Below are 24,495 nucleotides of genomic sequence, written 5' to 3'. Positions count from 1 at the left end.
ATGCCTTCTTCACCTTTTATTCTTACTCTTTAAAACAAGAGAGAAAGAGAGAGAGAAAAATCTTCCATTTGCTGATTTACTTCCCACATAGCTACAATAACCAAGTCTGGGGTAGGTCAAAGCCAGAGGCCAGGAACACCATCTCAGTCTCTCATGTGACTGTCGGGGCCCAAGTATTTATGTCATCTTCTGCTGTCTTTCCAGGTGTATGTGCAGGATGCTGGATTGGAAGTGGAACAGCTGAGACTCTAACTGGCACTTGGATATGAGATGCTGGCTCGGAAGGTAGCAGTTGACCTGCTGTGTCACAGTGCTGGCCCTTCTTCGCTCTTCCAGTGAGACCTTTGCACTGTCAGATTCGCTTCCCCAGATACATCTCAGGTAAGCTACAGAAAGCAGGATAAGGAGTTCGAGCCCTTGGGTGTCTATGGTTTACAATCAATTTAAGGAGGCTCTTACAGACTTTGGTAAGAAATAAGGATCAGGGCTCTTGGGGCAAAGGGGAGTGAACAACTATAAAATGGAATGCCCTGAGTCAGCTGCTTCCAACACTGGTGTTGTAAATGCAGATGTATCATCATGGAAATGAGATATTACAAAATAACTTTGGCCTGTGCTGCTTTCATGCATATATCTGTGCAGTTTGTTCTGTGCCCACATCTTGGTTGCATGAGAACTGCCTGAAGCAAAATTGAGTTGTGTGTACAGTTGAATTGAGTCATGGAGGAATACTCAGAATGTGCCTATGTACAAGTATCCAACATGTCTGCTTACTACCTACCCATAAGGTGTAATGAGTCACTGCTCCTCCAAGTCTGGTAATAACAGCTACACATTGGACTTCAGATAATCACCCTTCCAGTCAATATTCCTTCACTCAGAACCTTGAGAATTGAATTCATGTGTTCCAATGTAAAGGGTGATAATCTTTCGCAGAATTTCTTTCATTGTTTCAAAATTAGGCTTCTATTTCCCCTCTAACTGTTACTTGACTAGAGTTTATTGTGTGTGGTACCCCATTTTTATTTGCTTCATAATCAATATTTTTTCCCCTGTACTGCAGTGACTTCTACATATGTTCTGCTAAAGGAGGTTAGACCTGGCAGCCAGCAGTCTTCTTTAACTCAATCTTTTTGCCTGCCCTCCTCTTTTATTTTTACAATAGCTTTGCTCAATGATTGACTAGCAATTACCATAACACAAAACTTATTTTACTCTGTTTTTGCTTCCCATGATTACTTATCAGACTTGAGAACATTGGAATCAGCTCCCAAGGAAAATGTTCAAAGTATAAATTCAGTGATCAAATCCAAAGGCTGTGACTCATTAGATGTCTCTACCTTTAAAAAATTATTTATTTGTTCAAGAAGCAGAGAAGGAAAAAGAAAAAGATAGAAAGGGAGAGTCAGAGAGAGAGAGAAATAGAAGTAGAGACAGAAAAAGAATGAGCTCCAATCCACTGGGAGCTGGGAACTCAATTCAGATTTTGCATGGGTTGGCAGGTACCAACTACTTGATCCTTCATTACTTCCTCTCAGGCTTTACATCAGCAGAAAGGTGGAGTCAGGAGCTGGAGATGGATATGGAACCCAGGTGGTTCCTAATGTGGGATACCAACATCTTAACTGTTAGGCTAAATGCTTGTGTTGGTATCCTTGTTTTCAACATTTTCTTCAGGCAGTTCTCATGCAACCAAGCTGGGAGCATCAATGGCGTATACGTATGATTTTATGAGCTTCCTATACTTCTATCCTTATCACATACACATATAAATAAATGTCAAGAGAGTGTAGGTGTCATATATGTGGTTTGTATTAACATTTGTATTAGGATTCTGACAATCCAATGGATTTGGGAGAAGAAGCTCCACATGCCTGCCTATAATAAACACTATTCTGAGATCTGCCAACTGTACACATTTTCAAACGCCTTCCAAAACCTACAAAATTGATATCCCTGGAAAATAACGTTAGAAAGCCACATTTTATGCATGATTTCTAGGTGATAATCTTAAGTGGCCAAGTTGGTACTATTCAGAAAAATGGAACTGTATCTAAAGTCATTTATTAATAACACAAGATAAAAGTGCTACAGGGGACAGAAAGGATCAGACAAACCCAACTCAGTTTAACAAGCTCTGCTCATTCAAGGAGCATGCAGAAGGGTCAGAGTGGCTGAAATGAATGGAGAAGCATGGGGTAAGCTGCTCCCTTAAAAGCACACATGTTAATTACTCCCTACAAGGCGCTGGTCTGGATGGTTTATGGATATTGTCATGTAGGAAGTTAAATAATCCCCATGGAGCAGCACTTTCAAGACTATTAGAGGAAAGCAATCAATTATAGAGAAGTAATTATTTTAATTTCATACAAGAGTGAAACCACATGACAGTAACTCATCTTGGAGGGGAAGGCATCCTAGACACAGTAGAACAGGAATTGCTTGGGACTATTGTTCAGGGACAAATCACCGACTATATTGCTTGCATTTTTCTGTTCCCATACGTATGGACTCATCTCCCAGACGTATTGGAGTCCATATTTCCTTGTGACTATATTTTTTGAGCATGAAGATTCCCAAGAGTTGAGCCTTAGAAAGGTTTGGGAAACCCAGCCTGGAAATTGAGGCAGCCCTGTGGTGGCATTACCTGAGAGCACTGGGTGTAAAGAAACAAGACTTGGGACACGATATCTTGCTCAACCCTCAAGAGAAGTTCCTTTTTGGGAGCATGGAGGGCCACAGCTCCATAGATCACCATGACATCTGTCTTAGTCAGGCTCTTTTTCCCAGAAAAAATGCCCTGAAGAACAGGAGAAGAAGATGTGAAACAAATTTGACTGTGGACTAACACTATGGAACAGATCATATGGCAGATGTGAATATACACTATGGAAAACTATTCAGCCGTTAAAAAAAATAAAATCTTGTCTTTTTCAACAAAATGGGTACAACTGAAAACCTTTATGCTTTGTGAACTAAACCAGTCACCAAAAGATAAACATCACATGTTTTCCATGATCTCTGACAACTAATACACAGAATACAAAAATGTAATCTGTACAAGTGAAATTGACATTTTGATTATTGTTTATAGCCTTTTTCTATTCTCTCGAGAAATAGTAGTCTTTTCCCCCCTACTTGCTACGTGTTAAAATGTTTCCCTAATGCACTGTCAAAACTGTCATTGTGAAGTGAAATGAAAGTGTATCATTGTAAAAAAAAAATAATACAAAAATAAGGAGGGAAGAGTGTGGGTGGAAAGTATCACTATGCTTCTTATGTGTATCATGAAATTGATAAAACTTGTTCACTTTATGCAAATAAAATAGGTTATAAAAGGAAAGAGATCTGCAATGAAGTTAGTGTAAAAAAAGTTGGTGTAAAATTTGGACAACATATTCTTGTCCACATGTGAATGGCCAGATTAGTGTCTTGCTCCTATTGGCCCTCAATAGAGGTAACTGTGAGGGGCTTTTGATAGTTATTCACTTGTTGGAACCTTCCATCAGGGGAAGCAGTGTATATGTAAGGGCAGCTGTTATTGAAACATGAACAGCGAACAGCGGGACAAACCCAGACACACACAGAGTTCATTGCAACCTCTCCTACCAGCATTAGTGACAGGGAATATGGGGTGGAACAAACTTGTTCTATATAGCTCATCCTCCTGCAGTGTCTTTGCTTAGACAATTCTAACCTGGAATAGTACCCTGAAACAGGAGTGGGCATGACAAAGACAAAGCATATTCATGGAAAAAAATATCAGTGCAGTTTGTCCTGGTGACAGCCAAGGCTTTAGAAGGGATTATTCTTTTTACCTTACATCGATTCATGAAAAACTTTCCCTGATCTTGGAATGCTTTAAGAACTTTTAAAACAATATCCAAGTGGTTCTCAGCACAGCATCCTAAAACAGATGTTGTTCCCTAAAATTAAAAAAAGACATGAATTTTCAGTTTAGCCATTCATTGATTCCTTTATTAATTCAACAAATGTTGTTTGAGTGTCATTATGTCCAGGAACCCTTCTGGGTGTTTGCAGTACAATAGTGGAGAGAATGTACAACAATCTCTTCTGTATGCAGTGTCTAACCAGGAGGACTGTCAGGGAGGCAACTGGGAAATAAAACAGCTAACTATATGCATCAGTATATGTGTAACTATATAGTGTGCCAGATGATAATATGGGCTATAGAGTTAAGAAGAGCAGGAATTGGGATTAGCTGGTTAGAGTTGGGGGACAGTTTATATTTTAAAGATTTATTTATTTAATTTAAGGATTTAGACACACCCACAGAGTCTTATTTACTAGCTGACTTCTAGAACAGCTGCAATGACTAGGGATGGGCCAGGCTGAAGCCAGAGGTCTGGAAATTCATCCAGGTTTTTCACATGTGTAGCAGGGGCAAAGCACTCCAGCCGTCTTCTGCTGCTTTGTCAGGCACATTATTAACAGGGGACTGGATTGGAAGTAGAGTGGTTAGGACTCAATCCTGCACTCAGACGGGATGCAAACATTGCAGCTGGTGACTTAAGTCTTAAACCACAAGTTTGATACTACAGTTTGCAATTTAGTTAAAAATGGCATCAATCACAAGGTGACATCAAGCAGCAACCTGACATAAGTGAGCAAGTGAGCTATTGGACTACATGGGAAGGAGAATTCCAAACAGAAAGTGAGTACCAATGCGGTGAGGTCCATTGAGGAGTGGATAAGCAGGCACAGAGGTGATCAGACAGGGGGTGGTGATGGTAAGGTGCAAGGCCCATTAGGTGACACTCAAGATTTGGAGTTTCAGTCTTTGGTGAGAAGCTGAAGGAAGTTTGATTAACTTTAATTTATTCCAAATTACAAATTTTATTTGTAACCAAAATTGTTAATAAAGAAAAAAATAATTGTATACATTTGTGGGGCAAAATGTGATGTTTTTATACATGCAATATCTTGTGTCACAAACAAATCAGACTAATAAATGTATCTGCCAGTTCAAGTGTGTATTGTTCCTTTGTAGTTAGAATATTTACATCAATTCTTTCAGCTCTTTTGAAATACACAACGCCTTGTCATTGGCATACTGACGGGCCATTCTGAGGTCATATCCCACCCCATTTTCTGGAACTCTACCCCTTTCCCCCTCTTTCTCCAAGGGTGATTTCTCCAAAACTGGTGCCTTTATTAATATTTGCTCATAAATCCAGTTATATGTCATTTGGCATCATAACTCTGCCAGAGGCACAAGGAACACACAAGATAGGCTCTTGTCACCAAGGTCTCAACCAGAACTGTTCCTAGTCCTTAGAATCAAGGCCACATCCTGTCAACTCTAATACCTGTGGTCTAATATCCCTGCATTTGCTGTTCCTTGTTTCCTAAGGAACCCTCTCTGTGTCTTTTATTCTGTTTGTACTATCACTTCATGATCTCTATGTTTCTTCTCTTTGAACTCATCTTCCTAACTTCTTTCTCCTTCCCCAGTTTCTCCACTCTGTTTTCTATGTGCTGCTGTTCACTGTATTTCAGCTTGGCAAAATCCAAGCTATGGATGAATCTGACTCTTCAACTTACCTAAAACCTGGTTTGCTGGGTGCTGCCAGAAATAAAGTGATAACCCTGAGGAAGTGGTGCAATCAAAGTTTGTAGTTTCAACCTCAACTAGTCCTTCAAATCTGCACAGATAACCTACTATTTTTCTTTAATCACCTTTTTCACACTGTAATTCCTGAAAGTTTCACTTTCAGTATCAAATGTTCTCCTCACTTGTAATGGCTTACTACGAATTATACATGAATAAGACCTTAGATTGGGTTCTATTTTTTCCCATTTGACTTTGGAGGAACCTGAGACATACAGATGGTATATAGTGGGAGCAAGATTGGAATCCGCTCATGCCAGGCTCGAGTTAGAGGCTTTTGGATTACACGAGCCAGAGTCCTGGTTAGTAGGCCAAGACTGGCTCAGTGAGACTAACAGTCACATGTTATCACTTAACTCAGCCAGGGTAATTTGCTGAGACAATGAGGGAGAGAGGGATACATTTCTAAGCATGCAAGCGCCGGAAGGTTTTAGAAGCTAAATATAAGGGCTTTGAGCAGTAGACACACAGTCCAACTGGCACTGAGGTTTGTCTTTTCCAGCTACTAGTCTGGCACACATTAGTTAAGCCGTAGAATCTGTATCATACAACATATATTGTTAGTAACTGTTTATTAATTGGTTCAAATAAAGATATTTATGCTTAGCTAAAGGTTCTAGTTGAATTTAGAAGCTAACTATTAATAAACATGGCTATAATTTGAATTTAAGTTGGGAACTTAGTCCCACATCTCATGTGTTGGAAACTTAATTTGAAGAATTCTTTTGAATTTGTGAATAATTCTGGGTATGTCAGATTTCAGCTTAAGAACTGTCAGTTTTGTGGATGGGAGTTATTGCCATCATGTGAGGCTATTGAGGGAAAGGAATCTCACCTGTCTTGGATCGCCCAGTTGAGTGGGAGCAATCAAAAATTCTTTAATTTGTGAACTCACGAAATCTGTGTTTTGGCAGCAGGCTAAGGTGGTTCCTATGGCTTTCCAAAGGAATTTCTGGGAAAAAAACAGGAATTTGAAGTTTGGTGAGCATATTCTGGTGAAAATTGGGCATGAGTTAAAATAGTAATTAAAAGGAAGAAATTGGGGTGATGTAGTAATTGCTTAAAAACCAGGTTCTGCAATGACTGTTTCTTCTTGAAAATGGTTCCTTCTACTGCCTCTGTGCCCCACCTGGGTTCTTCTGTTCTTGTTTAGATTTTTGTGCTACCATTTTAACACTTCTCACTTTGTATCATTTGGGATTTGAATTTTTGGTACCAGAGCATCTTACTGATCATTATAATTTTCGGTAGCTAATAAATGCTTAACAAATGCTCACTGAAGAAACACACTCAATGAAATGGGTCATTTTCAAGATGAGTTTGATTAGTTTTCTAAGATTCAAATAATCTGTGGTTGGATGATCTCAGATTAGTGCTTCTATTTAGAATCTCCACCTAATCACATTGCAGGAGACACACCTGTGTGGTTGGCCAACTCCTTTGAGTAATCTACGTGATGACAGTGACAGAGGGCTCCTTATGATTGCAGGGGAATGCATGCAATAAGAGGGAAGGTAAGGCAAATGGAAACAGGTGAGTTTTTACGAATAAATTCAGGAGAGATTGTGTAGACCAGAAGGACTGCTAAATGTATCCTGACAATATGCTGGACGATCTACCATTGTCCATACCTATAATGTCAGGATACACTTAAATAGCAGAATGATGGACTTATGAAGGACTATACTATTGTAATAATATAGGGGAAATCAGTAGGGGTGAGGAGATGAAAGGAGTGGGGAAGGGAAATCCCAGGGCCTATGGAACCGTATTGTTAAACAATAAATAAATAAAAAATAAGGGGAGACTGGATTGCTTTTTCACCTTCCAGAGTGAGTGCAGACTTGATCAGAGTGAGATTCTGACAAGGTAGCACCTGCTGTACCCTTGGCTGCCCAGGACAAAGGTCCTTATAGTCCAGAAATTATAATGAGAGAAAGACTGTGCAACACAGAAGTAGATATTAATTAGGTGCAAAACTGCAAATCTAAGACTGTCATGTGGAAATGAGTAGACGAAGAAAATCAAACTGATGTTATGAAGGCAAAATATGACTTAGAGGTAAAAGGTTGACTTCAGTGCCTCCCAGCTGTGCTCACCTTGTCTCTGCTGATTTTGAGCCAGTATGTGGAACATCTCTACTTTGGGACTTGGCATGGAATATCACACACCAAAAACACAGGCATGTCTAAAAATGAGTTTGAGTGTACCAGGAGCTGCAGTATTCTCATCCTACCCCTAGTGCCTGCCTCCGGACTGTGACTGTTGCAGCTACTTCAGTCAGGAAAGGAATTATTTTTCCCAACCTTTGAATATGGGCTGATTGTGTGACTCACTTTGGACGATGAAATCTGGCAAAAGTGACAGGGACAGCTTTCACTCTGTTTCTGAGCAGACCTTGCATGTTTTGTTGCCTTTACCAAACATAGAGACTTCACCTAGCCTGCTGGAAAATGGAAAGCCCACAAGCTCTTCTAGCTAAGACTATTATAGATGTATATGCAGTATTCCCCATGAACCCCGCTGAGGTTAGAATGATGGTGTAAGGAGGCACTGTGTAACCCTAGGCTTTAATTGTTAATTGGATGCACCTATGTTCACAGGGTACAGCTGTTGCAGCCAGACCAGTGCGCACGCTCACCCCAGTCTATTTGCATATCTGATTGGGGTTCCACCCCTTTGTTATAAAAAGAGGTGGACGGCAGGAGAGGCTTTTGTGCCATGGAAGGTCCTCGGGTAGAATGCTCTGCGGTGTGCTCTTCTTTTGCTGCCTGGTTTGGGACAGGCCTGCTCTCCCACTCCTCAGCAAACCTACTTGATTAGAGGTAGGTACAGTTTTGTTGTTGTTGTTTGTGTTTCTTTTCTCTCTAGTTTCTAGGTAATTTTTTGACCCACTCACATCGGCTGTTTCTCCTTGTGGAACAGCCCACACTTGAGTGTGAATTTATGTTTATTCCTCACTAGCAAGTAAATTCTGTTCTTGTTCTCATAAGGTAACTCTCCCTGTTTAGTATTTCTATCTTTGTGGGATGTAAGAACTGGGATTAAATACCTGCAGCTTTGGCATCCCAAAGGGGCACTGGTTGGAGTCCCAGGGGCTCCGCTGCCAATGCAGTTCTTTGCTTATGGCCTGGGAAAAGCAGCAGAGGATGGGCCAGGTGCTCGGGCCCTTCACTCATGTGGGAGACCTGCAGGAAGCGCCAGGTTCATCCCTTGCCTTCTTGGCCATTGGGGAGTGAGCCACTGGATATAAAATCTCTTTTCCTCCTCTCTACTCTGCCTTTCAAATAAAAATAAAACAAATATTTTAAAAACATTCGATATGTTCTTAAGCTACATCAAGAGGACTTTCCAGCTGAGCTCAGCCCAAATTGCCAATCTACAAAATTGTCAGATAAATATGTGGCTGTTTTAAGCAATTACGGGTAATTTCTTTTGCAGGAAAAGTTAATTAATACCTTCTTTACCCTTGTTTGGTGTAAGGACTGAGAACCATACAGGCTGCTTGTTGCTGATTGTTCTGCCTACCCAGGGTACCCTCATCCTGAAGCCATCTTGTGAACCTGGACGTTGTTAGATGAATAAGATGGGATAGTACGTCACCAGAGTAGGGAGCGTGTCAGTGAGGGGAGAGCTGAAAGTTGGCAATAAGCAACTTATGGGAAGAAGCAATAATGGAATTGATGAAACTGAGGGAATATGTTTCAGGCAAATTTCTGAAATTAACATTATGATAATGATACAACTGTCATTGGGCATGTGTCTCAAACTAGGCACTTCACTGGGGACCGTAAAAACTTTATCTCACAATACTATAGCGTTCAGACGCAGTTATTGTTTCTGTTATAGACTGGAATAGTGATGAACCGGAGAGGCTAAATAATTAAGGTTACATTAGAAGTAAGGAGCCACATTTCAAGCCTCACTGGGAATGGGTAGCTACAATAGAGAGAGAGAGGTGAGTTGTGGTAGGCAGAAGAATGGGCAGATCAGCTTTTGTGCATTCTTTTGCCTTGAAGCCTTTAACTTGTAGTGGGTTGTTTCTGGCAGGATCTCAAGGCTGGCTTGATGTGAATCAAGACATCAATGGACGTTGAAGCTATGGCAGGATAGCTGTCTTCCCACCCATTCACCTTCCTCTTTTAGAACACACACACTGAACGCCAGGCACATCTGTCTTTCTTAAACATAGGTATTTGTATAAGAGTATGTTTTGGCAAAATGTAAGCTAGTACAGTACTTTAGGTAGTCCTAAAAGGAAAATCCCAAGCCTCTTTTAACTGTGCCTCCCATCTTTTGGTTTCAGTATAGACAAGGTGGAACTTGAGCAGAAATTCTGGGTTATGAGGTAAAAGAGGGGTTCATTTCCACCCCCCGACCTAGCTGAAACACTAACCTTCTCAGTGGAGGTGTTGCTGTAACTGCCCATTTGCTGGTTGAAATCCTGACTCAACTGAATGGTCCAGGGTGTGTCATTGATCTTCCACAAAGATTCTTTGAGCAGCTGTAATAGGTGGAAGGTAGATTGGAGTGTGACTATTGAATGTGTTGCCTGGCACTCTTTAACAGTTAACTGTGCATTCAATGGGATTATGCCTTTTCCTGCAAAGTAACTGATGACTTTGAAATAGGACATATAGTGTGTGGAAATAACTCAAAGTGTCTTCTGCTTTCTTAAATGGAAACTGCTGTGAGACTTGAATCCACTATGAAACTTAACAGTTCTCAAGTTTTGATAGATGTGGAAAAGTCCTACTTCATTTATGTTTGTTGGGTTTATATATTAAACACAGGATAGAATTTTGGAATACAGAATTAAGTATTTTGAAGAGCCAATTAAATGTACAGGAATTTTTTTGCCAATTTCAATTTTAGCAACTAAAGATGACTGGTTTCACCAATTGTTTTGAGTCAGAATCATAATTCTTGTGACCCATATCCTCTTTCATAGAACAGTAGATTAAAAATGTGGTTTCATTTTTGGAGGGCAAAATCATAGCAATTTTTAAAATACACTATTTCTCCTATATTTTTCTAAGCTTATGAAAGATACTTATTGTCAAAGCATTCATTTTCTTAAAAGAAGCTCAGAGGCCTTTTAAGAACGAGCCTTGGAAGTTTAAGCGAATGATGTGTGTAGTTGGTTTCAGCTGGTTGTATACTCAAGATTGGAAGGGAAAATTTTTCTTAAGGCTAACTGCTAGAGAAAGTTAAGGTAGTAGCTGGGACAAGGTTTTTGCCTAGTGGTTAAGATGACTGTTAGTCTCATGTGAGACATGGGTATCCTATCTACTTTTGATGTCTGGCTCCACCTCCTGATTCTAGTTTCCTGCTAATGTGGACATAGAGGGTAGAAGAGCATGGCTCAGGGAATTTTCTGCCATCCATCAATGCAGAAGATCTGGATTAAGTTCCCAGATCCTGGCTCTAGCCAGGCCCAACCCTGGCTGTTACAGGTACTGGAGAGTAAACCAGTGGATTGGAACTTGTTACCTTTCTCCCCTCTTTGACTCTTGTTGCATTTTTTTTTTTAATCTAAAACTAGGAATATAAGACAAATTTTGAGGGAGTGTTATCTTAGAATTGAACATTCATAGAACAGTCATTTTCAGATCTTCACTGGGTAAGAATCATTATTGAAGGCCCGGCGGCGTGGCCTACTGGCTAAAGTCCTCGTCTTGAGCGCCGGGATAACATATGGGCGCCGGTTCTAATCCCGGCAGCTCAACTTTCCATCCGGCTCCCTGCTTGTGGCCTGGGAAAGCAGTCAAGGACGGCCCAAAGCTTTGGGACCTTGCACCCGCGTGGGAGACCCAGAGGAGGATCCAGGTTCCTGGCTTCAGATCGGCGCAGCACTGGCCGTTGAGGCTCACTTGGGGAGTGAAACATCGGATGGAAGGTCTTCCTCTCTCTCTCCTCCTCTCTGTATATCTGACTTTGTAATAAAAATAAAAATAAATCTTCAAAAAAAATCATTGTTGAGAGCCTTTAAAACCTGATAGTGCTCAAGCACTATCCAGGAAATCCTTACTGTGGAAAGATAATGATAGGAGGTAATGGAGGCACTGTGTAGAGCTCATCGAAAATGGATACTTGGCCGTCGGTATTTTCTATATAGATGGCTTGTGAACTGAACCTAGTAAGAACTCCTTGGGCACAGCCTCCATGATTTTCTTGGATTCCTGAAATTGAAAAATCCCCAGGAGGCTGATGTCCAACACCTGACTGCAATTTTCCATTTCTAGAATTTGATATTGCATAGGGCACTGTTTAACTGTAGAGATGAAAGTGTCATTTATGAATTAGAGAATGCTTTCTTTTCTAGAAAGGAGATGCAGTGTCATCCTTCGGTTTTTTAGAAATTGAGGAAAAGCCTGAGAAATAGGTGAGAGGCAACAGTGCATAGCGTAGAAGTGTAATGTACATTAATCTGTTTCTTGATGTGAAAGGTAAAAAAATATAGTTGCAAATGGAAGAAAAAAACTTCAAAATTAGGATTTAAGAAAGATACAAAAAATGAGTAAGTGAAAATTGCAAAACTATTAGGCTCTTAAATTGAAGACTAAAGATTGTTGCTCAAATTTTTGTGACTATGAAAGATTTATTTGAAAGGCAGAGTTGGAAAGTGGAGAGAATGAGGAGGTGAGATCAATTTTTCATTTGCTGGTTCATTCCCCAAATTTCCACAACAGTCAGGGCTGGCCCAGGCTAAAGCTGAAAACCTGGAACTTCATCTGTGCCTCCCACATGCACGGTCCAATACCATTTACTGCAGCGTTACCAAGTGCATTAACAAGCAGCTGGGTCAGAAATGAAGCATCTGGAATGAGATGTGGTATTAACGCGGCATGCTGGCAGTATAAAAAGTACTTATTCACCACAATCCTAGCACCATCAAATTTTGGTGATTTCAAGAGCAATCAATTCTGTTTACTGTCTTTCAGAATTTGGTTGCTTTTTGTTCAAATGGATAAAGTCAGTTGAGGTTATCGCCTCATAGTCAATAACTAATCTAGAAGCTACCCTTACCTGAAGCAGCATGGTTTCCCATAACACGATACTGGCATTTCCTGAAAATAGAAATTGATGTGATAACTACATATGAAGACCAAATTTTCTATCACTGGGTTCCCAGTGGGTGCTGGAGTTCCATTTCAGGTATTCTCCTTGCCCAGAATGGCTACTGGAAATGAAATTTTCTACATGGAGAACTTTTGGGGCATTAATCAGATGCAGCTCTTCAATTGGTGATTAAAAATCTAGAGTTTTCACTAATCTCACCATTAATCACTGAAATGATCCTTAAAATGTGTTCTCATGTGTATTAAAAATAGCTTTTGGGAGTACTATCAAATGGGAGCTCTCCTAAGTACAGAGTAAAGACCAGCACAAAAGCGAAGGTTCCTGCTAAAAGTGCTTCCTGCCAGGTCTTCTCTTAGAATGACTTTTGGTAGAGGAAGACGATTGAAGTCCAGAAAGAAAGCATGGTTGTCTTTTTTTTTTTTTGCATTTCCTTTTAAAATTGCCTCATGTCTTTCCAGAGAAACGATATACCATGACTACATGTTCCCGCCACCTCGGACCAAGATCTGATTCAACCTCTCGTACCTTCCAGAGGCTGCAGGAGCTCAGGTAAGCGTGTTTTCCATAGTCCTACTAATTTGGGATGGATTAACTCAGGCAATATCTTCAAAAGTCCTATTGCACCAGCCCCACACAATTTCCCTAAACTGGCAAGCATGGATATTACCTGTAAGGTAGAAGACAAAATGGTCAATCTCCAGGTATTTGAGTGACCCAGCCACCCTTTTTCTTTTGCTGTTGTGATGGATGTTCTTGGTTTCTAAATTGGATCATTTTAAGACATATCACTTCAGTCTGTTCTCCAAAAGTCAAGACTTAGGCAGTTCCTTCCCCTCATTTTTTTGGAGGATACATATGAAAATATTCCTAGTAATCACCAAGCAAAAATGCAGAAAGAACCAGCATGAGTATGTACATTTATTTAATAAATTGGAGTGTATGAAAATCATGCAAGGGTATTTTGTGTTATGGTCAGTGGGAGGGGAAATTTGAACAATAGATGCGGAGTTTTTTGGTTGTCCTGGATGACACTCTATTACTACTTTAAAATTGTGAAGTTTAGTAAGTGGGTTAGAACATAATCTTGACAATCATAAACATTCTGGAGTGTAATTAGCACAACATAGAATTCTGTTTTTGTGGGTCTTTTGGTTTTGGAAGTGAATTATCTGTGATTAGTTTTATCCAATCTTGGTTTTTTGTTTTTTTCTAACTTACCAGAAGCCTGGCCAGGAGCTGCTGCGATGTAGGGAGTTTGACTAGAAAGAGAAAGCAGGTTTCATCATCACAATAGGGGATAGAAAAAAACCCAGTCTGGGATGAGTCTCAATAGACAACTTTGGGTTCCTAAAAGGATGTACAAACCCATTCCCGTGGAGATGACAAGTGCTGTGGACTCCTTGACATTTTGCTGCTTTCTTTCCTCTGCCATAATCAGACTTCTGATGATGTTAAATAAGTATTCCAGAGTTCCCGTATATTCCATAGGTACCACAAAAGTAAGGATTTTTGGCCATAACACCTGTGGACAACATAAGGCAAATGCAAAAATGGCTTATTTCATGTCTGATTCTCACTGTGTGGTTCCTCCTGGTTTAGCATCTTGTCTCTTGCTATCATTTTGCTGCTCATAAATGAAAATGGAACCATCTAATAAACTCTGCATAGTGCATTCTGTCTCAGGTTCTAGTCTCAGTGAGTGTTGGTCAGTGTTTCTTCTGACGTTGTTGCTGAACTTGGGGTCAGGAATAATTCCCTGTGTTGAGAGATTATTCCAAGATACTTGTGGGAGCTCTGCAATTCATGGATCCTTCTTACTAAGGGCCTACATTTTCCTCATGTCGATGTGACAATCAGAATTGTTCATGTAATTCCCCAAACCCCAAGAATGCAGTGGTATGTCCTGGTAGAGAAATATTGGCAGCACCTGGACTGCTGCTTTTGATGGAGGTTTTTGAGCTGATCTTTCCATTTTGGAGATATGAAATATCTGCAGATTTCTTTATTCAGTGCTTCTGGTCCTGGGAGAATGTGCTTGTGCATGGTTCCACTTTGTACATCTTTACCCTCTGTTCTGGAATCTCTATTTAATCGCCAGGCTTGGTCCTTTTCCATTGCAAGATAAGTTCTCATGAAATTTGCATTTCAAAACCCAGATCACTCAAGAAAAATATGCAATCCTAGGTGGAGCTTATGAGTCAGAGTGGTCTGTTGGTTGTCTCCTATGCTTTGTATGTCTGGCCACTAAATTTTTCTATCTTGGTTAAGAAAAATGCAGATTTTAAAGGGTCCTGCTCCAGATGAGGTTCAGATCAGGCCACCAGGGAGGCCTGAGAAGGGGAGATAACTTCTCAGAGAAAGAGGCAAAGTTTGGACCTTCACTGCATTATAATTATCATTGAGTGATTTGCCATGTTTCCAAATACTCTAGGGGAAGAAGAGAAATAATCCAGGAAGGTGGCTATATGCTGTTTTAACAGATAATGGTGATGATCTAGATATGAGTCATTTTGGTTCATTTATGATTTGCTTTTGAGGAGCTACCAAATGTTAGGTACTGAACATCACTGTACACATCATTTATAGACTCACAAGCTGATAACATGTGAACTACAATATCTGACTCATAAATGGTGGCATTTTAAGATGAGCTAATGGGTGGGAAGTGGGAACCAAAGATCCCTTACCTGAGGCATTCCAATGACCAGTGGGTCCAGAGTCCTTAAGACCTCTAAGCTGGTTTCTTGGACCACTTTCTCCCCTGTATCATCCTCCTGACAATTAGTTTTCACTGGTTTCTCCTTTAAGAAAGATGAAACAGGTGTGGTTATTAATCCCAAAGGCTGGTCCACTAGCCTTGCATGAGTGAGTTATACTCTCGTGGAGGAGGCAGTGATTCCATGTTCAGGGTTCATGGAACTGGTGATCTCATGAAAGAGACCCCAGAGAACTAGCTAGCACCTTCCACCATATGAGTACATGGAGAGACGGCTCTGCCTAGGAGCAAGTGAGCCCTCACCAGGCAGTGCATCTTACATCTCCCAGAATTCAAAACTATGAGAAATTGATGTTTGCCGTTTAAAAGCCACCAAGTATATGGCTTTGCAGTTTAGCAGTTGAATGAACTAAGCAGTGCCCTAAGCTTAATATTTTTCATTTTTTCCTCTACAATGATACACCCTCTGCCCCTTCCCACACCACCATCAACACAAGCCTTTGGGTTACCTTCTTAACAAAAGCTCATTTAACTGAACTTGTGTTTACTGTAAGCAAATAATCTAAAAGAGAGGAAATGGAGGAAACTTGAGGCTGGAAGCCTTGATCAGAGTGATGAGAGTAAAATTGACATGAAACACAAGCTTTCTCTGTAAAGGCAGTTGAACCCAATTGCATTTGTGGCACTGTAGACATCCACACTGCAGCTTCTTCATACCAAGTTCTTGTTGGACAAGGCAAATTGAGAGAAGACATAGTCGATCAGCGGCCATCCTTCCCGAGCTTCCACATAGCACTTTTCACACATGGTTTGGATGAGGAGAAGGGTGGAATTTCTTACCTAGGGAGAATTGTGATATTTAATGGTACTTGAAAGAGTGGAAATTGAGCATCTCCTATTCCATGGATCATTTAGTGGAAACCTTTCAATAGGGATTATACACGGAATAATGTCACAGTAAATAGATGGTTCTGTGAGTAACCTATGGGTTATGAGGTAAACTCCCTGAAAATGGTTTCTTAAACCACACCCTGCTCCCTGGCTCCTCAAAACACAGAATCTATTACCCTATGTTAGGTATATTGGTCATTTGGGGCTCTTTTAAAATACTCAATGGAAGCATACATTTAAGTTACAGGACCAGGCACAATTAATTATTAATAATTTCAAAATGCAAATGACTGAAAACCAGACTTTTGTATTTTGCATCTGGTGCTAATTCACTTTGTCAGTTAGCATATGGGATTGTGAGCATGTATTACAATATTTGTTAACTCTTGTTTAAACTTACTATGTTGCTTCGGAGGAGGATACAAAGCTAAAAATTCAATCCTTTTATGAATGGATATTTTAATGGGGATAAAAATTTTGAACAGAAAAGCAGTGCTGTATGGTGACCAAAACAAAGACTGCATGCCAGTCATTCAAAGTAGGAGTGAAAAGGGAAGCCTGTATTTTGCCCGGAGACCTGGCAGTCTTTCCCTGAATGTCTGCTCATGAGTTTTTTTGTTGACTTGATCTGTTATCAGGCCACGTTTTTATATATAGCTATCCCACTGTTATTTATCACAAAACTTAACTTTTTTAAGTCTTTGGTGAGCAAACTATGTTTGAGGATTTTCCTCATCTTCATTGGCCTCTAAATAAAGTGCCATTTTCATACAGGAAATACACCAATGTCTCAGTGTTCTTGACTTTTTTCCCCCTTGTAACTTCTGCATCTCCTAATGGGGAATACTTGAGAAAATACTCAGGAAGTATTGAACAATCAACCATGTGCATGGCCCGCTGTAAGTTCTCCTTGGCGGAGAAATAGGATGCCTATGCCAAAAATGAGATCTAAGAGTTCTTTATAGACTTCGGAGGTGGCATATCCTCTTACTTATCAGCAACTACATTTTAAATTACCTGAAGATTACTGGCATAGGGATGCTCTGTAAGAAATCTTTTACAGAGAATTCTCGGGCTGTGTGTGCTTGATGGCTCAATCCTGCTACAGTTTATCTTTTTGGGAAAGAGTTCTTTTAAAAGTGGAATTGGTTTACTAAGTTCTTTCTAAAGCAGTCTCAAAGGTAGATCCTTAAAGAGACAAAATCATTTAATTGCCGTTTAACAGCTACCATCAACCAAATAAAAATCAATGAATTCTCTTACTTTTTTACTGGGGTCACCCATGATGGCTTTGACTGTTCTTTCAATTGAAATGATGTGGTCTCTCAACTTAGGCTCTGGAGGACAGAAATTGAGAGGTTCTACTCAGTGGGAGAACAGTGTTGTAGGATTAATGACAAGCATAAATTAGTACTTATGATCAATAGCAGCAAAATTGCTTACATTTAATTCCCTCCCATCCTCCCCCTGCTGCATGTCTTTAAAAAGATGATCTGTTTGATTTCCAATTACATTTATTCTTTTTTAAAAATGATGTATTTACTTGAGAGAATTAGAGGAAGAGAGACATTCCATCTGCTTATTCACTCCCCAGATGGACACCATTGCCAGAGGGTCAATCCAAAGATGGGAGCCAGAAGCTGCTTCTGGATCTGTGTAGGAGAGAGGACCCAAGGCCTTGGGCCATCATCTGCTATTTTCCTAGGCCATTAGCAGGGAATTGGATCAGAAGTAGAACAGCTGAGACATGAATGGGCACCCAAATAACATGCTAACATCACAGGCAGAGGTTTAGCTTGCTATACCATTGCACCAGTCCCTGTTTCATCTTGCTTAATATTCTAGGTTTCCTAGTGATTTTTTTTAAAGGTTTATTCATTTTTATTGGAAAGCCGGATATACAGAGAGGAGGAGAGACAGAGAGGAAGATCTTCCATCCGATGATTCACTCCCCAAGTGAGCCTCAATGGCCGGTGCGCGCCGATCCGAAGCTGGGAACCAGGAACCTTTTCCAGGTCTCCCACGCAGGTGCAGGGTCCCAAGGCTTTGGGCCATCCTCGACTGCTTTCCCAGGCCACAAGCAGGGAGCTGGATGGGAAGCAGAGCTGCCGGGATTAGAACTGGCACCCATATGGGATCCCGGTGCGTTCCAGGCGAGGACTTTAGCCGCTAGGCCACGCTGCCGGACCCTCCTAGTGAGTTTAATACATCATATTCAGTGGATTTCTCTAAATCTGACACTGCTTGATGTTTCTTATACGCGGACTGAGTCACAGTGCTAACTGAATCCTATCATGCATTTTAAAGCTGAATTTCAATATTTTATTGACTATCAATTTTATGATACACTTTTATTTTATATTTCACAACAAAGAACCTGTGGCCAACCATTTAAGGACACTATCAATAGTAAGAAGCACTTAATATTTTGAGCCTAAGGTACTGTGTCATGAAAAATAAGACTTGAAAAAAGATGAGAACAACGTGTGACAATTTCCAAACTTAACTACAATAAAGGTAAAACAGACACTGTGGTACTGGCTTAGGGAAAGCATATAGAATCTTTAATAAAACATGGTAGTTCATTAAATTCTATTTTCCTACATTTACCGGTTTCTAGCGCGTGGTATGCTCCTCTCCACCCCTTTAATCTCAGGCCTCTTAATCAACCAAATCTTCCAGATTTTAATGTTGGTTCTCAAGAATTCTACTGCTCCTACTCAATTGGGTGTACCCATAGATATGAAAGCAGAGGCAACCGAAAAGGCTGGTTTGAAAGGTCAGGGTTGTAGAAGACAGAGTTTCACTCGCACATGGGGTTACGTGGCATGCAAAGGGCAGTGGATAGGATTATTCATGAAATGGCTTCAGTGTGCTTCTTAAGCCCCTTTGGCTTCATCCCTGTGCTTACCTTCAGCATTGATAGCCGATCTTAACAAAGTCAGGACTCCCACCCGAATGCTCTCATTATTACTTCTTATTTGTTCATCAAAAAATTCCACCAGGTCTGCAGGGCTGGAATGGGCTGCAGGTGTGAGAAATACTGGGGTTGTAAGCACTTATTTTCATCCCTGGGAAGGTAGTTGTGAGTGGAAAGGCAGGCATTCTGTTGTGAGCCTTATCCAGTCACTCTTCTGCTGGTCATTTGACGTCAGGAACTGGTCCTTTTTCAGTGGTCACTTCCTAGTGATCAGCTTCATATACTTCAGCTCAATTCTGTTCTTACCTGTGAATGTGCCCTCATTTGAGAAGTCGGGTGTTTCCAGGTATAACCAAGTGAGGAGAAGTCATTACATAGTAGGCCCTGGCTCAATACGACCAGAGTCCTCCCTGCCAAAAAGCAGCGATCTACTCGAAGCCTTGGTGAGAATATGCTGTGGTGTTGGTGGGGACTGGGCAGGGCCTGGTAAACCAAGATGCTAGAGGGTTGTGGAGGGAGGCAGGGTGAAAAGTGGGGAGAATGAGGTGATGCCTAGATGGAGGAAAGCAAACTGGTTTCAGAGCTATTAGTTACAAGGGAACTTAACTGGAGCGTAGGAGGAAGAAGAGGAGAAAGTATAGAGGCAGAGGGCTCAGTGGAGGAGAGAAGCAGAACACAGCAGAAAGCATGCGATGGGGTAGCAGAGGTGACGTCACTAGCTAGGGGAGACTAGAGGTGTGTCTGGCTCTGTGCTGCTTGTTCTCCGGTAAGATGGCTCCAGCAGTTTCATCTCTTGACATGGGACCTTATTGGCTCGTCACCTGCACTGTCAGGTCTTCTAACCAAGTGATACAGCACATTGTTTTGTCTAGGCAGGGAGAAAAAGGAGGGAATGACAGAGATGTGAAGACTGACTAGTGGTTCAAGAGGTATCAATACTAAAAGGTGTCCAGGAGAGGAGGTGTCTGGATCTGATGCACTTTTCCATTATTTCAAGTTTTAAAAAAAAATCATCCTGCCTTTCTGGGACTGTTCTAGTTTGAGAACTGAAAATTACATCTCCATGAAGCCACCAGTCCAGACACTATGGCATGACTGGTCTTTGTGCCTATCGTCCCTGGGAGTGTGTCGGAGGGGAGGGACAGATGTGTAATACTGTGTTCTGCTGAAACAATGTGTGTGTCCAGGCAACCCCTGTTACTGTTAGCAGTCTTCCCCTAACCACTGTTGGCATCATCAGGGGGAGGCGCTTTCATTAAAACCACCAGATGCAGGGCCCTACCTAGAATGAGGAAACAGCTTGAAGCTTCAATTTCATTTTCTTTCACCGGAGGTTTTGGAACCCTGCAGATCTGAATGGGGAGGGGAAAAATCAGGAGGTACATATTAACAACAGAAAATGGGTTAAAATAAAACAATCAGGTTAGAAACCATGCTCTTCTCACCTGGTGGAGTAAATTGATAAAGATGGATTTTCTCAGGTTCCTCGGAAGGACAATGTCATAGAGGACGGCTGCTGCTAATATTTGCTTTAGACTCTGAAAGGGAAGCTCGTGTAGGTTAGTTGGAGCCTGCCGTTGAGGCAGCAACATGGGATGTCAAAGAAAAATACTGAAAATTTCTGACTTTGCTGCAGTTGCACTTTTTCCATAGTGACCGTAACTCTTCCATGTTTGTCAGTGTCTCAGCAGCTAAGAGTAGAAATTCTCCACCCCTTTAGGATGTGATATTCCATCATTCCATCTCTTTTCTACCCCACAGTCCCAAAAGACCCTCTGGACAACGTGCGGATAGATTCTCTGATGCGTATCCTCAGCACGGTAGCCCTTACCTGAGTGATGTGAAAGTCGGTTTCTTGGTCTTTATATTGGTTCAGGAGCCAGGGTATCTGGCTCATGGCGTATTCATAGAAGTCTTCTCGGTGCAGCAGCAAGCTCACTGTGGGGCCATGGGCCTTAATGATGACCAAAATCTGCAGAGGCAGCAAATGAATACCACGGCTCAGGCTTTACTGTGTTCTTTACACGTTTCTCAGAGCACCAGTTTCCCCATAACTTTCAACTAGGGAAAAATTCTTAAAGTCTTTTTGAAAAAGTGTTCAGATCCATCCTGGGATTTAGCTGCCATTACAGCCTCTGTCTATACTCCTGAGGAACAGTAGGATTTCTTTTTTTCTTAATCTATCTGGTATGTCATGGTATTTTTATATATTGGCATGTTAAGGTTGTGACTCTGAAGTCAATAATGCTATTGAAATAATTTGTGAAAAAATAAGGGTAGGGGAGACGGAGGAGGAGGAACGGGATTGGGGAGGAGCTTGTAAATCTGTATCATGTAATATGAATTCGACTAATTTATATAAATTGTTCAGATAAAGGTCATGGCAAGAGGCCATGCTAACGCACACCTACATGCATGTCCATGTTAGTATTAATTTCAGTCATTTGCCTTTCTTTTCTGTATTCTTTAACTTCTCAGTAATTTTTAATGTATTAATAAATTTAAAATTTCCCTAATTTGAAAATTCATTGATTTAATGTTACCTTTACTCTTGCTATCTCCAGCCAGTTCTGTTTGTCTTGCATTGTTTTTTGACCAGTACCTTTGTTTTTTGTTTTTCTAAATTTTAATATTGATTACATGGTTGAGGGGGTTGCAGACCCTTGTGGGCTTCCCATTAGGGTTGTAGAGGAAGGAGGTACTTGATTTGGCTAAATTTCATACAGTAAACTGCCTCAAAACTTCTCAGCAGCCATTTGTTTTACTCAAGACTGCCAGCTGGATGGGTCATCTGTCACTCATTTCCAAACAATGGACTCTATTCAAGGATTTTCTCACTTGAGCTCTGTAACAAAGGACTTTGTAGCTCTTTTATTGAAAGTCTTTTCTTTCATATGTTCTAGAATCTCATTCTGTCTGGCTCTTCTTGTTCAGTGGTTTATTCTCCACTGTCCATCATGAGGACTAATCCTTCTGCTGCTCCTTAATTCCTAATACCAGCAGAACTCCAATTTTGGTACATCCCCACTCAACACTCTCCTTGAACAATTCTGTGTAATCAATACCATTGATTTGCTTGACATTTGTGTGATTGTGTTACCTGTATTTTCTGTATCCAGTTTTTGTTCTTAACTCTAATTGTGAACATTCCCAAAGTGATCAGTATGTCTTCATTTAAAATAATAAAAACATTCTATTCAAAATATTCATATTAATGATAACCATTTTGTGTTGTCACAAACTCTTGCATTTTTTTCTCATCCTAGTGACCTTTTAAGATCGTTTCAGTCAGAAATATTGACCTCACCCAGGTACTTTCATTTTCCCTTATTTTTAGGCTTTGAATTGTTCATTCTATTATTCATCCAATTTTTCTGATAGGCACAGCTGATATTTATGTTAATTCTCTTACTTAAATGACCTGAAATGTCTATAGTCTCTTGATAATTCTATCTTAATCCACTTCTGTACCTGGTCCATTTTTCATGTTGACATTTGAATGAGTTTTCCTGACACTCCAATGCTTGCTAAAATCCTTTAAGAGGCAAGATGGAGGTGCAAAGTGTAGAGAAATGAAGAGCAACGAATGTTGATTTGCTTTAAAGGAGAGGAAAAAGTGTTTTTTGTTTTATAAAAGAAAAAGTTTCAGCTCTGCTTAGCACTCAAGATTCTACATTATGTGGCCAGGACAACATGTTTTGTTAGTCTTCTACCTTGTTGTTTTTTTTTTTTTAAGAGTTATTTTACTTTTCTTGGAAAGTCAGATATACAGAGAGGAGGAGAGACAGAGAGGAAGATCTTCTGTTTGTTGATTCACTTCCCAAGCGACTGCAGCTGAGCTGATCCAAAGCCAAGAGCCTGGAGCCTCTTCCAGGTCTCCCACACAGTTGCAGGTCCCAAGGCTTTGGGCCAGTCTTGACTGCTTTCCCAGGCCACAAGCAGGGAGCAGGTTGGGAAATGGGGTCGTCGTGATTGGAACTATTCTCATACGGGATCTCAGTGCCTGCAAAGCAAGGACTTTAGCCACTAGGCTTTGGTGCTGGGCCCTTCTACCTTATTTCCTCTGTCCTCTTTTTCTGATCACACTCAAGTATGCATGTTATCCTATCTCCAGCAATGAACCCCCCCCAAGGAATGTGCCATCTATGGGGTCAGCATCCTCAGCCCTTCCAGCACTTGGGACAGGAGAAGTGCTTCCCTCTTGAGCTTTCCCACCACTTTCTCACTTTGTGTTCACTTGTCTGACTCTTCCAATAGGAAATAAGAGGAGTAGCCATCACATGAATTCAGGCTCTTGTTTTCCAGGTATCTTGAAGGACAGTGTTCTGTTGGAATGTCTTAAAAATTCCATATTTGCTAGTAATTTGATCAACACAGGATATATAACAGCTCAAAGTACACAAAGGAAACAACTAGAGAAGATAGCTAAGTGTCAAACCTTTTATAATACAGCAATAGAAACCTAAATAGAATATAATTTAGCTTACTTTAGAAGATTACAGCCATTAAACATGCTAAAGCTGGGATTATACATGTCAATATGCTTTGTAATTAGTTCTGCTTAAGACTTTGCAGTATTTTGATGCAGCAAAGCACATTTTTAAGATGTTATTTGTGATATTCATAGACAAGAAATTGCCAGAAACTGTTCTGTTTAATGAGTGACCCATCTCAAATATGGCTTATTCATTTTTTTCTGGTTTCTTGTTCTTTCCATGTACTGAAGCATCAATTTATGAGTGAGGGAATTCTGGTTTATTGAATCTCTGCTGTTTCCCATCACCTGTAACAGTGTCTGACATGTCATGAGGATTCAATCGGTATTTGTTATAAGAATGAGTAACATATAAATGGCAGAAAGTGAAAGATTTGATCAACTTGAAAATAAACTAATAGTGTCCAGATGGAGTAAGCTTAATTGTCATTAAGAGAAAATCTAGTCGGAGAATTGGAGGACGCAGGTTGAGTTACACTGAGGACACACTCACATGTGCAGGTGATGCTGTTGGGGCCCATTTCTCCATTATATACTGGAACAGCATGAAGATCTTGTCAGATAATCGGTTAGCATCCAGTCTGGGATAGGGGAAATCTTTCCAATGGTTGACATACTTGTAAATGGCTTTGCTGAACTTCTCCAGGGCTGCATTTAAAAAACACAACAGACTAAGAAAAATATAAGGTGAGAAGGACCATAAAGTAAACTAACGCAAAAATGCTGATGATTGGCTAACATTTAGTAGTTGCTGTACA

At 40.5% G+C, this 24,495-nt stretch overlaps 1 protein-coding gene across 7 annotated transcripts in view; it reads right to left on the bottom strand.

Annotated features, from left to right (window-relative positions):
- The window catches only part of MROH2B (maestro heat like repeat family member 2B), a 57,264-nt gene that overhangs the window by 24,367 nt on the left and 8,402 nt on the right, over window positions 1-24,495 (bottom strand). For 5 of the 7 annotated variants that reach the window (XM_058680148.1, XM_058680149.1, XM_058680153.1 and 2 more), the window contains 16 exons: window positions 24,231-24,385; window positions 21,074-21,214; window positions 20,688-20,780; window positions 20,525-20,594; window positions 19,234-19,347; window positions 17,586-17,659; window positions 16,149-16,271; window positions 15,403-15,516; window positions 14,081-14,237; window positions 13,934-13,974; window positions 13,241-13,382; window positions 12,662-12,702; window positions 10,029-10,136; window positions 6,468-6,584; window positions 3,819-3,926; window positions 2,648-2,800 (listed from right to left, as the gene is read on the bottom strand). In XM_058680148.1, coding sequence (XP_058536131.1) covers window positions 2,648-2,800; window positions 3,819-3,926; window positions 6,468-6,584; window positions 10,029-10,136; window positions 12,662-12,702; window positions 13,241-13,382; window positions 13,934-13,974; window positions 14,081-14,237; window positions 15,403-15,516; window positions 16,149-16,271; window positions 17,586-17,659; window positions 19,234-19,347; window positions 20,525-20,594; window positions 20,688-20,780; window positions 21,074-21,214; window positions 24,231-24,385 — 1,751 coding nt within the window. The remainder of the gene's footprint in view (window positions 1-2,647; window positions 2,801-3,818; window positions 3,927-6,467; window positions 6,585-10,028; window positions 10,137-12,661; window positions 12,703-13,240; window positions 13,383-13,933; window positions 13,975-14,080; window positions 14,238-15,402; window positions 15,517-16,148; window positions 16,272-17,585; window positions 17,660-19,233; window positions 19,348-20,524; window positions 20,595-20,687; window positions 20,781-21,073; window positions 21,215-24,230; window positions 24,386-24,495) is intronic. The other 2 variants (XM_058680152.1, XM_058680151.1) reach the window with 2 other exon arrangements.

This window comes from Ochotona princeps, chromosome 23 (assembly GCF_030435755.1).
Source record: "Ochotona princeps isolate mOchPri1 chromosome 23, mOchPri1.hap1, whole genome shotgun sequence".
NCBI lineage: Eukaryota > Metazoa > Chordata > Mammalia > Lagomorpha > Ochotonidae > Ochotona > Ochotona princeps.
This window is presented reverse-complemented; position numbering and strand designations above follow the sequence as displayed.